The sequence below is a fragment of the Anthonomus grandis genome, chromosome 19 (assembly GCF_022605725.1).
Source record: "Anthonomus grandis grandis chromosome 19, icAntGran1.3, whole genome shotgun sequence".
NCBI classification, from domain to species: domain Eukaryota; kingdom Metazoa; phylum Arthropoda; class Insecta; order Coleoptera; family Curculionidae; genus Anthonomus; species Anthonomus grandis.
Window position 1 is genome coordinate 2935206 of NC_065564.1, and position 16932 is coordinate 2952137.

At 36.6% G+C, this 16932-nt stretch overlaps 1 protein-coding gene across 2 annotated transcripts in view; it reads left to right on the forward strand.

The window, feature by feature from the left end:
* Positions 1-12912, forward strand: part of LOC126747249 (ribosomal protein S6 kinase alpha-5-like) — a 31252-nt gene extending 18340 nt beyond the window's left edge. Inside the window, exons 5-9 of one of the 2 annotated variants that reach the window (XM_050455766.1) lie at positions 1091-1285; positions 5585-5723; positions 5785-6778; positions 10701-11444; positions 12719-12912. In XM_050455766.1, coding sequence (XP_050311723.1) covers positions 1091-1285; positions 5585-5723; positions 5785-6778; positions 10701-11444; positions 12719-12722 — 2076 coding nt within the window. In that variant the 3' untranslated portion in view covers positions 12723-12912. Of the gene's footprint in view, positions 1-1090; positions 1286-5584; positions 5724-5784; positions 6779-10700 lie in introns of both variants that reach the window. The other variant, XM_050455767.1, reaches the window with a different exon arrangement.
* The last annotated feature ends 4020 nt before the right edge of the window (positions 12913-16932 follow it).

Genomic DNA, 16932 nt, shown 5'->3' on the forward strand with positions numbered 1-16932 from the left:
TGGCAGCGCTACCAAAGAAGGATGGTTGCTCCCCAATTGTTGTACCAAATTTCAAAAATTACTACTGGGAATATTTTCATGAAACAACTAGTAGGATATTCAGGAGTGTACTCTATAAACGTTATCAAAAGGGCAAGTAAAAGACTTGGCAATAGTATGCTTTTCATGTAATGGTGCCCAAAAGCAATATTTGTGTCACTCACTTCTGTCTCCAAAATCTCAAAAACTACCGGGAATATTTTCATGAAACAAAAAGCACGATATTCAGGAAAGTGCATTCTGAGTCCAAGACTCTTTAAAACTTTTCGTCAGGTGACCATTCCTTGTCAAATCCCAAATTTCAAGAACTACTGCAAATTTTTTTTTATGAAACAAAAAGTCATAAATCGCTGAGACTAAAATATTCTAGTTAACTGCTAAGATGCGCATTACATTGTGTATGTGTATATAGACAAAGTGCCGTGCCTTGAAACTCTCCTCGTAGCCGCTACACATACCTTTAGCAACAACTGCAATTTTTCTCGCGTATAATAAATTTGTTTTTCAATTTATCATTGGCATTGGCTGCCGCTCAAGGTTTAGCACGCGACACGTGCAGTAATCAGCTGGTTTTCCTGCGCCTATAATGCGCGATTTCAAAATTTCCTCATGCATTTTATGCGTGCATCGTTAAAAAGTAAATCGAGTCGCTCAACCCCATTTTCTCGTGTGTCCGAAGAAATTCCATCTGCCTCGGCCCATATCCGGCCTCTCGGTTTATGTGACCGAAATTTCAATCGTCTTGTTTTTCCAATCTGTATCATTTGTTGCACTTCTAGAGAGAGAGAGAGGGTGTCATAAATCCGTACTGAAATCCGTCCCTGTCGAGGCCATTGGTCTCGGTCTAGTCTCGAAAAACGACCATCGAGGGGCACATGGGGTTTTTGTACCTTACCCAGCCATAGGCCAGGTGTTTCCCTTTGGCCGTGTGCATTGACTGAGCGCGATGCAGGTTGCAATGTGGTGAAAAGAGGGCAAAAACCTATCTAACATACGGTCGTGATCATTGAGAGTAACTAACTAAAACCCATTTTTTTTAAATTAATTTCAGCTCGGTATAATCTACAGAGACATCAAGCTGGAAAACATCCTTGTAGACGAAAAGGGACACATCGTCCTCACGGACTTTGGCCTGTCCAAAGAATTGTCCAGGGCTGATGGGGACCAGAGGGCCTACTCCTTCTGCGGCACCATCGAGTACATGGCACCGGAAGTGGTGCGGGGCGGTACCCAAGGGCACGATATCGTAAGTACCTTTCTTTTGCTAATCATTAATTTTTCGGACATATTAGCGGAATCAAAAGCATACGGTTTCTATGCAGATTTCAAGGTTCGACTTTTCAACGGGCAGATAACGACTCGCTACCTAGAATACCAGGTGGTGTCTTTTTCGACCTTTTTATTTTTGCGTTTTCAGAAACCGGTGAGGCTATTAAACCCGAATTCTATACAAAGAGTGAAGATAAGTAATTAAATTGATTCGGTAATATTAGGAATAAATTTAAAAAAAAACAGAGAAAATTAAAAAACAAGATGAAAATTAAACAAGAAAACTGCGACAGTTAACAAACTTATAATAAAAAAGGTTGAAAAAATCGTGAATAATGTTCGTAAAGGGACGCTTTTCATATTCTCTAATTCAGTGCTTCCCAAGGGGTTTTCCTTGAAAGATTCTTCACGCAGGAGCGAAGTGTTGGCATCTAGTGGCGGATTTCTGGGTGTACCTTGTGTGCCTAACCCAGACCTCATAATTTCACCGAACAAACATCGGTTTTACTTTTCATAAACGCCAAACGAAAAATATCTAACACAACTAGCGCGCAGCAGACATTCTTTCCAGCAGAAAGTGGGTTTCTGGGTCATGACTTAATAAAAGTTTGCACATCGCACTTGATCGCGCTCGCGTAGCGGTTTCGTCGCGGCCATATTCAATTTTTATTTAAGTGAGCAAGAGAGACCTTTCGATCCGTTCATATTTGAGCAGTTTGGTCCTCCGAACCGGATCTAATAAAACAGAAAGTAGTATATATATATATATATATATATAATTGCGAAATTAATTGGAAACCGGTTTATTACCGTAAAGCGGCTGTAGCGAGGATTTTTTTGCTTACGTAAACTGTTAATCTACGTAATATTTAAACTGACCTATGAGAACAAACTCGAGATATTGAAAAAATTCGCGAATATCACCGAGAGGGGGGGCGACCTTGAACATCGGATTCATCTATAAATAGCCCATCAGCACTGATAAATAAATATTTATTGTTTTTTTTTATGAAATTGCCAAAATGGTGAACATACAGTTAATCTCTCAAGAATTCCTGCTGTGCACCAAATTAACCCAAAGTAAAAGGCACCATCGCCGTCCGTCTCTCGAGATTAACGAGAGTAAAAATTGTTGAAAAAAAAAGTGTTACGAGTCGTACTGTTACTCGTTGCAAGTGTAACCGTGCTGCGACCTCAATTTCCGCCCGGTACCTCCTGGTAATTTACGACCTCTCTTGGGTTTTATCACCTGTTTCGATGTTGCGCAACAATAATTTCGGAAAATCCCGGCGAATGTGGGAAATTTTAACGAGGCGACCCACTTTCGACCCGTAATTTGGACACCTTTGGGTTTTCGGAGATCAGGCTTCAAGTGAACATTAAATTCAAGTCATTATTGAAAGAAATTTAAAAGTATGAACAAGAAAACCGAGACACATGACAAATTATTATAGAAATATTGAGAGAATAATAGTCGTAGAACACTTTCTGTGATCCCTGTAGGGCCTTCCCCAGCAGGAAAAATTTGTCTAAAAAGACGCTTCAACCATGAATTAAAACAATTGCTTTTAATGCAAGAAACAAAATAAATGGAAATACAGAAAACAGCAAATAAGTATTAAAACAATAAGGAAATTAAACAAGAAAATTGAGACACGTGACAACTTAATAACAAAACTGCTAAAAAAATAGAAAATAATGGTCGTAAAGCGACGCTTTTGATGGCGTCAGACGCCTTGAGCTTTACAGATCCTTCCCCAACCGAAAAATTATACTTTATCATTAAAAACATCATCCTTGGATTACTGCTTTATTGTTCTCCACAATTGGGTAACAGTATCACGTTAAGAATTCAAAAAAATTAAGGTAACACACCCGCATATATACACACATACACAATATAATCAAACATTTCGAAACAATAATAATAATAATAATAAGTAATTTCAAGGTGAGTAACCAAACTCTACCTAGTAGACAGTCGATAGATCGATTTAAAAACCATTTTGAAGCCGTAATAGAATCGACGGTGCTGAACAAAAAGCCCAGTTTCAGTTCCAAGTAGGACGGCGAAGTGTGTCACCACGTTGCCTCACAAGGAGGTTTTTTTTTTTTTTAATTTAGGAAACTGAGTATTAATCACTAGTGCAGGTGTATTTTTTTTTAAAAACACTCCTCTCAGTCAAAATTCAATCCGTTTTCAACGGCGACCTCTTTCCATAAATTACAATTTTTTTCAGTGCCGTTCAAGCATGTTAAACGCGTATTATCGTATTGTACACATACGCGGTATCTATGTGGACTGCAGTCGATTGATATAAATAAACGTCTGATTTATGTTTTTTTTATTTAATGGGGGGCGATAACGGGAGCACGTTTCTTCCAAAGGGCCCCCCGAAATTCCCACGTGATAACAACGAAATGATTCTGGAAATTTCCCAGTTTCTCGAATGGTTGGTTCCACGTGGTGTTAAAATTGCATCTCGCGAAGCCTCATTTGTTTTAAACATGATTATGAGGCACTTTAACGAATTTTGCAACGTGACCTTTAAGCATTTCTTACGGGGAAAATATTAAAGAATACACTGACCATCCTCAATCAAAATCTTCAAGACACACCTCTCTACGTGACCTTTGCGGTACCTCAAGCAGATGTTGAAGGCACGTGCCTTCGGGAGGGGTGTGTTATTACGTAATATATGGATCGAATCATAAAATCCTTTGGTACCATTTCACTGTAAGTACGAATGGTACTCGGCCTTGATTGAAAAGGTGGCATAACCCCGTTTCGACGACGTAAAGTAGGTCGACCACGCTGGTGGGTACTCGTTTCGGAATTTGGTGTGAAGTAATAATAAGCGCGTTTGTTCGATGCGTCGCGATGGTGAAAGTACGACGTTTCCAAGTTCTTATTTCGTTGTCATAGAAAGTAAAACCGATTTTCAGTTCTAATATTTTATAGTAAATTCTATTTTTATCCAGCATATGCAAAGTACAAGGTTTAGAACGTTGTATTTTTAGAACGTCGAGTTTATTTCCAACTTGTTGCTCCGGGGAACCTTCGGGCTCCAACTTAAACTTAATCTGGATGGTCTTTATTGAACAATATTTCCCTAAGAGTCTTTTTATCCACCTTGAAACATGTTTCCAGACGGGGGATACTCGATCCCCCCGAAACGGCCCTTTGTCTGACATGACCTAGAAACCGGTGCTTTCGTATTAATATATCCTAACATAAAATCGATAAAACCACTTCGTTTTTACCCTTGTGCGTTTTGAAACAGATAAAAATTACTATTTAACATCCGATCCAAAGTGGAATTTCACTTTCTTCGCTCTCTCTCTATTGCGGCAGTAAATTTAACGGTATTTGATGCAATAGCTGTTAACATAAAGGAAGTCGACCGTGTTTGGGATTTTTTTTTACCTGAGCGATGGTTTCGGAAACAATAAATAAGATGATGATTGAACAACAAACTTTTGGTCTAAATAACAAGAATGCTAAAGAATTATGACCAAAAACGCTCGGATCAATTGAATCGCCTCATTGACAATGTTTCGGCACCGACCATTCGTTTTTATCGGTATGCAAATGCGAAACCGAAGTAGTGATGACTCCCTCCGATTCCAAATCGAGTGGAACTAAAGTTTTCCTTTCTTCTTGGTCCGCGACCCACTTTAATTTCAAATTCCGCTCAAGTTCTATTTTCGCCCGGACGATGTTTAACTGTTATATCAAGTAATAATAAAAAAAAAAACGACCGAAAGAACAGTTATGTCGCTGTTGCGCCTTGTTTATGTAAACCCATTATAGTCTGAGTGCACTTGACAACCGAAAGGTTACGTGGTTTTAACCTGAAAAACTTGGCAAATTAGAGGGAGGGGGAGATAACGCAACATCGCGAATATTCTCAGAAAATTTTCCAGCGATAACTCATTGGAAGTTTCCATAGAAAAAGGGAGAGTCGACGTGAAGTAAAAAAATGTTTAAAGAAAAAATGGAATTTCAGAAACAATATCGCTTTTGTGTGCGCGTATATCTATTTTTGAACCAAATACTTTTCGGGTCGTCACGCCGCTTCGTCTAAATATAAACGACAATGTTAATTACACAGTTATTAATTTAAGTGTTAACCGAGTTGGACATATGGTACACCTGACCTGAATCCAATAAAGTTTCTTTATAAGTAAAATAAATTACATGGAACCAACCTATCCCGCTTAATTTTGGCCTGGAAGACCACTTGAACTAAATCCCTTTAATTTTTAATTTCAGGCGGTCGATTGGTGGTCCGTAGGAGTTCTGACTTATGAACTGCTCACCGGGGCCTCCCCTTTCACCGTGGAAGGAGAAAAGAACACCCAGCAAGAGATTTCTAAGAGGATCCTAAAGTCTAACCCACCAGTGCCTGACTGTAAGTATTACATAATCACGTGAAATACGAACTGGACCATAACGAGTCAATATTCCTTCAGATTTGGGAAAAGAAGTGAAAGATTTCATAAATCAACTGCTGATGAAGAACCCCAGGAAGCGCCTGGGGGGCGGAGAGGAGGACGCCAGAGAACTGAAACGACATCCCTTCTTCAAAGGACTGAACTGGGAAAAGTTGGCCAACAAGGAGATCCCCGCCCCATTTGTGCCGGTGATCACAAGCGAACTGGACGTTTCGAACTTTAGCGACGAGTTCACCACGATGCCTCCCACCGATTCCCCGGCGGTGGTACCCCCGACCAACTACGATAAACTGTTCAAAGGGTACAGCTACGTGGCACCCTCGATAGCGTTCTCACGTAACGCAATCTCCACAAACGCGGAACACTTCCTGATCAAATCCGCGGATTCCCCCTTTTTCCAACAGTACGACGTCGACCTGAACGAGGAGATTCTCGGAGACGGTACCTTCTCCGTATGTCGTAGATGCGTTCACAAAGCAACCGGGAAAGAGTACGCGGTGAAAATAATCAGCAGGGTGAAAGACTGCAGCCAGGAGATCAACATGTTGAGAGCCTGCCAGGGGCACGATAACATCGTCAACATACACGAGTTCGTGCAGGACGAGCGCTACTCGTACTTGGTCATGGAGTACCTGAGAGGAGGAGAACTGTTCGATCGTATACGTCACAAGGAGAAATTTACCGAGAGCGAGGCCTCCGCCCTATTGAAAAAACTCGTGTCCGCGGTGAATTTTATGCACGAACGGGGCGTGGTGCACCGCGACCTCAAACCGGAGAACCTGGTGTTCACCTCCGAGGACGAGGACGCCGAACTTAAGATAATCGACTTTGGGTTCGCGCGTTTGCGGAGGGACAAAGAGGAACCGTTGCGCACCCCCTGTTTCACCCTTCCCTATGCCGCCCCCGAGGTTCTCAAGGGCGACGAGGGCGGGTACGACGAGAGCTGCGACCTCTGGAGCTTGGGGGTGATACTGTACTCGATGTTGTGCGGAAAAGCCCCGTTTCACGCAAGGTAAGGGAAAAACTACATTATTGTGCATTAATATGGCAACAACTGATGTTTTCAAAATAGTGTTTTCTCTATGGAAGGTTTAATGGATATTTTGTTACAGTTCGGTTTTAGCATCTTTCGCATTTACAAAAATACTAAAATATAACGGGAATGCCTTAAAAGAACGGCAAATTTAATAATAATAATAATAAATATTTTTTATTTGCATAGAAGAAACAAAAAAAATACAAGTTTACAAAATCTAGCAATAAATTTACGCTTTATAAAAGGCCTACAAATTCAGAATTCTGCCATGGCAGATTCTGGTCTTTAACATTGTGGCCCCTCACTTGATTAAAAAAAAATGGTAATTTCAGTAACGCTCATTAACAGTAACGCTTAACTAATAACTGATTAAATACTGCTTTTTCTTTAATCATATACCTAATAAACCTACATATAAGAGTTCTAAATTCTAAATTTGACAGTTTAACATCAAGCAAAACAATACACATTGCAAATACCCAAAAAAACAGATTAAATTTTTTTGTTAAATAACAAAAAATAGAAAAATTATTGCAGACAATAAATAAATAAATAAAATGATCCCAATACCAAAAATTGTAATAAATTACTCAAGAAAACAACCATTCAAAAAGTTAAAAAAGAAGAACTTACTATTATATACCCTGCTGATTCATTAGATGTACAATCATCCTATTACGAAAAGTATTACAAGAAATTGATAATTGGTCCGGATCCAAATTTAAAGAATTTATTTGATAAGCAAAATTGTAAGAAAATGATCGTTTAAATAACTGTGTTTTATGTCTCGGAATGAGAATAGTATTTCTTCTTAAATTTAAATGGTGTACATCATTTCTAAAAGTTATTTTTTGATAGAGATAGGGCGGACTACGATATATTAAAATTTTATAAAAAAATGTTAAAGAATGAGCAATTCTTCGATTATGCATATTAAGCCATCCAAGTTCGTGAAGTCCATGGGAAATGCGGTTTCTCCTGCGAATGCCAAATGTTAGTCGAATGCAAGAGTTTTGGAGCTTTTGCAGTCTACCCCTATCCTCATAATCAAGACACCAGCCATACACTACATCACAGTAATTACATTGTGAAAGGACAAATGAATCACATAAAAGCTTCTTAATATCTTTACTTAAATAGTGTTTATGCAAATAAATTAATTTCAAAGCAAGATATGCCTTTTTAAGAATATTAGACACGTGATGTTTAAAACGAATAATATTATCTACTTACTATAAGGCCCAAACTCTTACATTTGTCAACAACTGGAATTCTTTCGTCCCCCAATTTAATGTTTATACCATTTAAAATATTATTTACATTAGTTCGAACATTATAGATGACTTCGAAGGATTTAATTTTAATAAATGCTTTGAAGAAACATCACAAATAGCTTGTAAATCTTGATTAATTTTAAACTCAGTCATTTTAAAATCTCCTGGTAAAAATGAATAATATAACTGCGTGTCGTCTGCGTAAAAATGATGGGCACAATGCTTTAATTGAAGATAAAATCTAGACGTGTAAATGATAAAAAAACAAGGGTCCTAAAATACTACCCTGAGGCACACCACTTTCAACTTCCAAAGGATCAGATATGTCGTTATTTATTTTAACACGTTGAATCCGATTATTTAAATAAGAGGCAATTAAATTAATAGCAGCATCAGAAAAACCAATATAATGAAACAAAGGCTTTAAAATTGAGTGGCTAACGAAATCAAAAGCTTTAGTATAATCCAACAACACCAGAGCAGAAATTTTACCATCATCCCTAGCCCGAATTACGTCATCAATAACGTCCGCCATAGCCGCAGTACAACTATAATTTGTTCTAAATCCAGATTGCTTAGGTGGTAAAATATCATTATTATTAAGAAAACTACGAATTTGAGAGTCTAGAATGCGTTCGAGAATTTTTGAAAACGTTGGTAAAATACTGATAGACCTAAATTGACTAAAATCTGTTGGATTATGCACTTTCGGCAATGGCAACACAAAGGCTTCTTTCCAGCATTTGGGAAAGTACTTTTTATTAATACACTCGTTAACAATATGTAAAATAAAGGGTATAATAAAAGGACAGCATAGTTGAATTAACGTAATATTAAGATTATCCACCCCGAATGCTTTAGACTTAATACGTAATATAATTGCAGAAATAGTATTATATCAGTGGGATGAAAAGAAAACTTATTTAAGGTTGGTAATGCATTCTGATCATAAAAATTAATTAACTCATCACAATTATCAATATTTGTCACTCTTGTACTATCTATAAAATATGAATTAAAATTGTTGGTATTTACAAAAGATTTAGGAATTTGCTTCTGCTTTGATGGCAATTTCGAGTTTCTTCTTTATTTAGACAATATGCACAAATATAGCAACGATTTTTGGTTCATGTAAATAAATTTACTTGCGGCGAAGTTAATATTTTCAAAGCACACTTTTGGTCTAAACTGGTTTACACAAAAGCAACGTGGAACTAAGCAGAGTAATATTGCAAGAACTTGGGACTTCACAGATCTATTCTTTCCAGAGCAATTTCGACGAAATTTCCTCGCAAGATTAAATGAAGGGGGTGGGGTTATCATAAATTCAAGTACAGTAAAAAGAACACTACTTAATGCCCACCTACGCGCCCTGCTAAAAAAACCTCTACTGTCAAAGTAGAATGTTAAGGCCCGACTTCAATTTGCACAATCTCATGTTCACTGTACACTAGGTCATAGGAGAAAAGTTGTATTTAGTGATGAATCCAAGTATAACATGTTAACATGGAGAGGAAAATATCCGTCATAATAGGGAAATAAGGAAAATGGATCAGTTTAACGTGATAATGATCCGCAGCATGCTCCTCAGTACGTTAAAAGTTGGTTATCCGATGAAAAAATCAATGTAGTGTCTTGGCCGTCAGAGTCTCCAGATTTAGATCCAATAGAGAACTTGTTTCAATGTAGAAACCAAAATTAGATATCAAACGTGCTCTGTTGCAATGCAACTGTTTGAAAATTACAGGAAACTTGGAAAGAAGTAAATAATGAGTATATCATGAAGTTAATTGGATCCATGCCAAAGCGATGTGCAGATATTATTAAGGAGAAGGGCTACGTAAATTGTTGCTATATTTTTGCATCATAAATTTATATAGGATATTTGGAAGTCAACGATAATACTGAAGGGACTGATGGAGCAACTCAAAAGCACCCAGAAAAACATGCAATGATCTTAAAACCGTAAAAACTCGATGGTTTTCGAAATATTGGCACTGTAGTCACCAAAATTCTACTCTTGGCTTTAAAAATAGATACTTTTTAGATTTTTTTAGCACTTCAACTTTGACCCCTCATACTGGACCAAAAAATAATAGAAAATCTAATATATCTTTTAATTAAAAAGTGTTAAAATCTTGGGCTGCGTCATTTATTCGCTGCCGTAACTCAGAAATATTATTTATTGGTCTTGCATAAACCTTTTCTTTTATAAAACCCCAGTAAAAAAAAATCAAGGGAGTTTAGGTCTGGAGACCTGGCAGGCCATAAAATAGGACCAAGTCAACCGATCCATCTGTTGGGTTAAGTAGAACCACATTATTCGGCCATTAATGGCCAGTCAAGGAACATCTTCTAAAAGAATTGGTAGATCGTTTTGACAAAAACCTAAATAAGCCTGCCAATTCAAGTTTTCTGCTAATTCGAATGAGCCAATTAAACGTCCGTTCAAGATTTTAGAGAAGGTCATTTTATGTTTCTGGGTGCTTATGACTTGCTCCAGACTATAGTTGATTATAGTATATGGGACTTAAGTCTGGACATCAGGGAGGCCATTGAAGTGAACACTCACTTAATCATCTAAGTTAAATTGGTGCTCAATCAAAAAATCTAATCTTTTTCAGATCCAGAGACGAGAACGTCACCTCAATAATGGAGCGCATCAAGTGCGGAGACTTCAACTTTAACTCGGCCGCATGGAAAGAGGTCTCTTCGGACGCCAAACAGGTGGTGGAAGGTCTGCTCACCGTCATACCCAAGGATCGTTTCCAGATGCGCGATCTGTTGGGCAACAGTTGGGTCCAAGGGAACCAGAAGGTTCCTCAAACACCCCTGATGACCCCGGACGTCCTCAGTACCGGCCCGAACACCGGGATCACCCTGGAGACCACGTTCGACGCCTTCCATCAGGCGCAACGGGAGGGCATGCGACTCCAGGAGGTGATCAGCGCGAAACTGGCGCAGCGTCGTCGCAAGAAGAAGAGCCACAGCACCAGCTCGTCCTCGTACACCAGCGAGGGTTCGCTCAACAAAAAGACTGAGGAGACCAAAGAGTCGAGCGTGAGTAGTAGCGAGGACGTGGTGCGAGAGTCTACCGGCTCGAGTGGGATCGTGGTGTCCGATAAGAACTCCGTGGATTCGGGCAGTAGACAAGAGAGAACGAAGAGGGAGCGGAAGGTGTACGTGCAAACGAGACAAAGCGATCGGATCCTGTTTAAAAGACTGGAAATCGATTATGATCCGATGATGTTCATTTCGTTGCCCTACCGCACCAGGAAGAGGAAACTGATGGCCTCGGAGGGCGTAAGGGAGCACTGCGACAGTCCTACCAAGATGAGGAAGAAAGAGGTGCCCGACCAGGGCACCAGGTAGGACGTTTTAATTTATTTTTTAATCGTGCCTTTTTGTTTTGGGAATGTGAGTGTGAGAAGAAAAGACGATTTATAGGAGGGGGTGAACAACTTTTAACTGTGATATTTAAACAAAAATGTGAACTTCTGATGGGACACTATGGATAAGTTGGCTCCCCTCACCTACGGACACTGATTCCCAGCGCAAAAATGCCCGCGTTACAGTAGCTAGATGAAAAAATCAAAAAAATGTGATAAAACGATGAAACTTTCGAGTGTTGTACTGTTGAGGAATTGACCTAGTAGATTCCCGGAAATTATTTTTTACAAACGTTAAAGTGCACTTCCTAAATACAAATTATATACATTATTGCCAAAAAAAAATTATAGTTTGTACCGTATAAGTACATTTCCTTTTAGGAAAATCGTGTTGTTTGTAGATAGTTTTTACGGAAAAGAGCGAGGGCGGTTGCAATAAGTTCAAATTGTAAGAAATGTTCCGAGTGAGTACCAAAACTTGTCAAACCGAATTCGATCGGGTTATATGTCCATTTTAATGTAAATTACATGAAAATCTATGGGGTTTAAGTCTGAGCAACTGGGAGGCCATTAAAGAATAGTCATTTTCCTCATAAATTAGCCCTTTTAGAGTAAATGACATAAAAATCTATGGGGTTCAAGTCTAACCAACTGGGAGGCCATAACGTGAAAATTTAATCACTAATTGAGTCAGAAGGAAATAAAAAATAATTAGTCCTGACAAGTTTTGCTATTAGAAGGATCAATTTTCAAGAAATCATTTGTGTTCTTCTCTATTAATAATAATAATAATACTAATTGTGATCTCAGGTATAATTACTTAAAAACAAAGCGACGCATGCTCAGTCAGTTCAAATAAACGCAACCGGACACGAAAGTTTATTTATTTTGTAAGTTTTTCCTCTTTTTTTAGTGTTGTTATAGTCAATTTTTAGGTAATTTTATTGTATAATGGTTTGCAACCTCAGGAAACTAATTTATAGTTAAATAAATTATATATTGTACGGAGCGCGTAGAGAATATTGCTGTATATACAGGGTGTCTCAAAAGTAATCGAGGAGCGTAATTCTTTCATAAAAAAAAATAAGACAACGCTTACTTTTGAATGGACTTGTATACAGGGTGGACCGTCGCCCTGTATACCGGGGAGGCTCCAAGCGTTAATTTTGTACGATTGTTTTTTTTTAATTTAAGGTTGAAGATTATTCAGATATTTTGAATAATATTAACGAGAATCATTATTTATTTTATAGATAAAAAAAAGCTCTGTAGATGTAAATAGTTAAGAGAAGATAGACCAAATAATGGACAGCAGTGCCTTGTTATTTTTGTTATTGTGGATCTGTTCTTATAGGAGGGATTACTTGATTGATTCTGTAGAAATATGTTGATATTTGTCCCGATTTTTTAGTTATTAAATGATTTCTTTGATCCTTCATATGATAAATTTTGTTTTATTTGTATTGTGGTTCTTATACACCACGAATGATTGTTGCTATAAGCAGGTAAGTAAGCTCTTTCTTTTTTTAGTAAAATAATGCAAATCCATGAATTCAAAATTCTTTTATCAATATTTTTATACGCTGAGGTACAAAATTCGTGCAATCCGTGGTAACCCGCTTTATAACTTGACCTTTACTGCTCATATTTTAACGATTTTTGCTGTAAAAGTTAGCATAAGCTCTTGTTAAGGTTATATGAAAATATAATGCAAATCCATGCATTAGAAATTTTTTTATCGTTATTTTTATATACTGGGGAACAAGAGTGGTGCAATCCGTGGTAACCCTCTTTATAACTCGACCTTTACTGCTCATATTTTAGCGATTTTTACTTTAAAGGTTGGCATAAGACTTTCTTAAGGTTTTATGAAAATATAATGCAAATTGATGCATTAGATATTTTGTTATCATTATTTTTATATACTGGGGGACAAGAGTGGTGCAATCCGTGATAACCCGCTTAATAACTCGAGCTTTACTGCTCATATTTTAGCAATTTTTGCTGTAAAAGTTAGCATAAGCCCTTCTTAAGGTTATATGAAAATATAATGCAAATCCATGCATTAGAAATTTTTTTATCAATAGTTTTATATTGTGGGAGACAAAATTCATGCAATCAATGGCAACCCGCCTTATAACTCGAATTTTACTGCTCATATTTAAACGATTTTTACTTTAGAAGTTAGCATAAGCCCTTCTAAAGGTTGTATGAAAATATAATGCAAATCCACGTATTAGAAATTTTTTTATCATTATTTTTATGTACTGGGGGATGAGAGTGGTGCAATCCGTGGTAACCCGCTTTATAACTCGACCTTTACTGTTCATATTTTAACGATTTTTGCTGTAAAAGTTGGCATAAGCCCTTCTTAAGGTTATATGAAAATATAATGCCAAATCATGCATTAGAAATTTTTTTATCATTATTTTTATATACTGGGGGACAACAGTGGTGCAATCCCTAGTAACCCGCTTTATAACTCGACTTTTACTGCTCATATTTAAACGATTTTTGCTGTAAAAGTTAGCATAAGCCCTTCTCAAGGTTGTATGAAAATATAATGCAAATCCATGCATTAGAAATGTTGTTATCATTATTTTTATATACTGGGGAACAAGAGTGGTGCAATCCATGGTAACCCGCTTTATAACTCGAAGTTTACAGCTCATATTTTAATGATTTTTGCTGTAAAAGTTAGCATAAGCCCTTCTTAAGATTGTATGAAAATATAACGCAAATCCATGCATTAGAAATTTTTTTAACATTATTTTTATATACAAGAGTGGTGCAATCCGTCGTAACCCGCTTTATAACTCATCCTTTACTGCTCATATTTTAACGATTTGTGCTTTAAAAGTTGGCATAAGCCCTTCTTAAGGTTGTATGAAAATATAATGCAAATCCATGCATTACAACTTTTTTTATCAAAATTTTTATATACTGGGAACAAGAGTGGTGCAATCCGTGGTAACCCGCTTTATAACTCGACCTTTACTGCTTATATTTAAGGGATTTTTACTTTAAAAGTTAGCATAAGCCCTTCTAAAGGTTGTATGAAAATATAATGCAAATCCATGCATTAGAAATTTTTTTATCATTATTTTTATATACTGGGGGACAAGAGTGGTGCAATCCGTAATAACCCGCTTTATAACTCGACTTTTACTGCTCATATTTTAGGGATTTTTGCTTTAAAAGTTGGCATAAGCCCTTCTTAAGGTTGTATGAAAATATAACGCAAATCCATGCATTAGAAATTTTTTTATCATTATTTTTATATACTGAGGGACAAGAGTGGTGCAATCCGTGGTAACCCGCTTTATAACTCGACCTTTACTGCTCATATTTTAGGGATTTTTACTTCAAAGCATAAGCCCTTCTTAAGGTTGTATGAAAAAATAATGCAAATTCATACATTAGGAATCACTCGATTCTTTGCATTTCATTTCCTTTTATTGTATCAGCCTTAGTAATAATTCATTTACTTTTTCTTCATCAAACTGGGTCAAATAACCCACTCGGAAGAAACAGAAATATAGAAAAAGTTTCTTTTTACCCATATTTTACATTTAAAGATTTAGTAGGATTTTAAATTATATTATCAGCTTTAATTATTTTAACTGTTCAAGCTCCTTATTTTCTTGGAGACCCTGATAATTTTGTACCAGCGAATCCTTTAGTAACTCCAGTCCACATTCAACCTGAATGATATTTTTTATTTGCTTACGCAATTTTACGAAGAATTCCTAATAAATTAGGAGGTGTAATTAAGTAATAAGTAATAAGTTAAGTAAAAGTTAGCATAAGCCTTCTTAAGATTGTATGAAAATATAACGCAAATCCATGCATAAGAATTTTTTTAACATTATTTTTATATACAAGAGTGGTGCAATCCGTGGTAACCCGCTTTAGAACTCGACCTTTACTGCTCATATTTTAGGGATTTTTGCTTTAAAAGTTGGCATAAGCCCTTCTTAAGGTTGTATGAAAATATAATGCAAATCCATACATTAGGAATTTTTTTATCAATAGTTTTATATTGTGGGGGACCAAATTCATGCAATCCGTGGTAACCCGCTTTATAACTCGTCCTTTACTGCTCACATTTTAATTATTTCTGCTATAAAAGTTGGCATAAGCCCTTCTTAAGGTTGTATGAAAATATAACGCAAATCCATGTATTAGAATTTTTTTTGTCATTATTTTTATATACTGGGGGATGAGAGTGGTGCAATCCGTGGTAACCTGCTTTATAACTAGACCTTTACTGCTCATATTTTAGCAATTTTTACTTTACAAGTTGGTATAAGCCCTTCTTAAGGTTGTATGAAAATATAATGCAAATCCATGCATTAGAAATTTTTTATCAATATTTTTATATTGTGGGGGACAAAATTTGTGCAATCCGTGGTAACCCGCTTTATAACTCGATTTTTACTGCTCATATTTTAACGATTTTTGCTGTAAAAGTTAGCATAAGCCCTTCTTAAGGTTGTATGAAAATATAACGCAAATCCATGTATTAGAAAATTTTTTATCAATAGTTTTATATCGTGGGGGAGAAAATTCATGCAATTCGTGGTAACCCGCTTTAAAACTCGATTTTTACTGCTCATATTTAAGGGATTTTTACTTTAGAAGTTGGTATAGGCCATTCTTAAGGTTGTATGAAAAATAACGGAAATCCATGCATTAGAAATTTTTTTATCATTATTTTTTTATACTGGGGGATGAGAGTGGTGCAATCCGTAATAACCCGCTTTATAACACGACCTTTACTGCTCATATTTTAACCATTTTTGCTATAAAAGTTGGCATAAGCCCTTCTTAAGGTTTTATGAAAATATAACGCAAATCCATGCATTAGACATTTTTTTATCACTATTTTTATATACTGGGGAACAAGAGTGGTGCAATCCGTGGTAACCCGCTTTATAACTCGACCTTTACTGCTCATATTTTAGCAATTTTTACTTTACAAGTTGGTATAAGCCATTCTTAAGGTTGTATGAAAAAATAACGCAAATCCATGCATTAGAAATTTTTTTATCATTATTTTTATATACTGGGAAATAAGAGTGGTGCAATCCGTAATAACCCGCTTTATAACACGACCTTTACTGCTCATATTTTAACCATTTTTGCTATAAAAGTTGGCATAAGCCCTTCTTAAGGTTTTATGAAAATGTAACGCAAATCCATGCATTAGAAATTTTTTTATCACTATTTTTATATACTGGGGAACAAGAGTGGTGCAATCCGTGGTAACCCGCTTTATAACTCGACCTTTACTGCTCATATTTTAGGGATTTTTACTTTAAAAGTTAGCATAAGCCCTTCTTAAGGTTGTATGAAAAAACAATGCAAATGCATATATTAGGAATTTTTTTATCAATAGTTTTATATTGTGGGAGACAAAATTCATGCAATCCGTGGTAACCCGCTTTATAATTCGAATTTTACT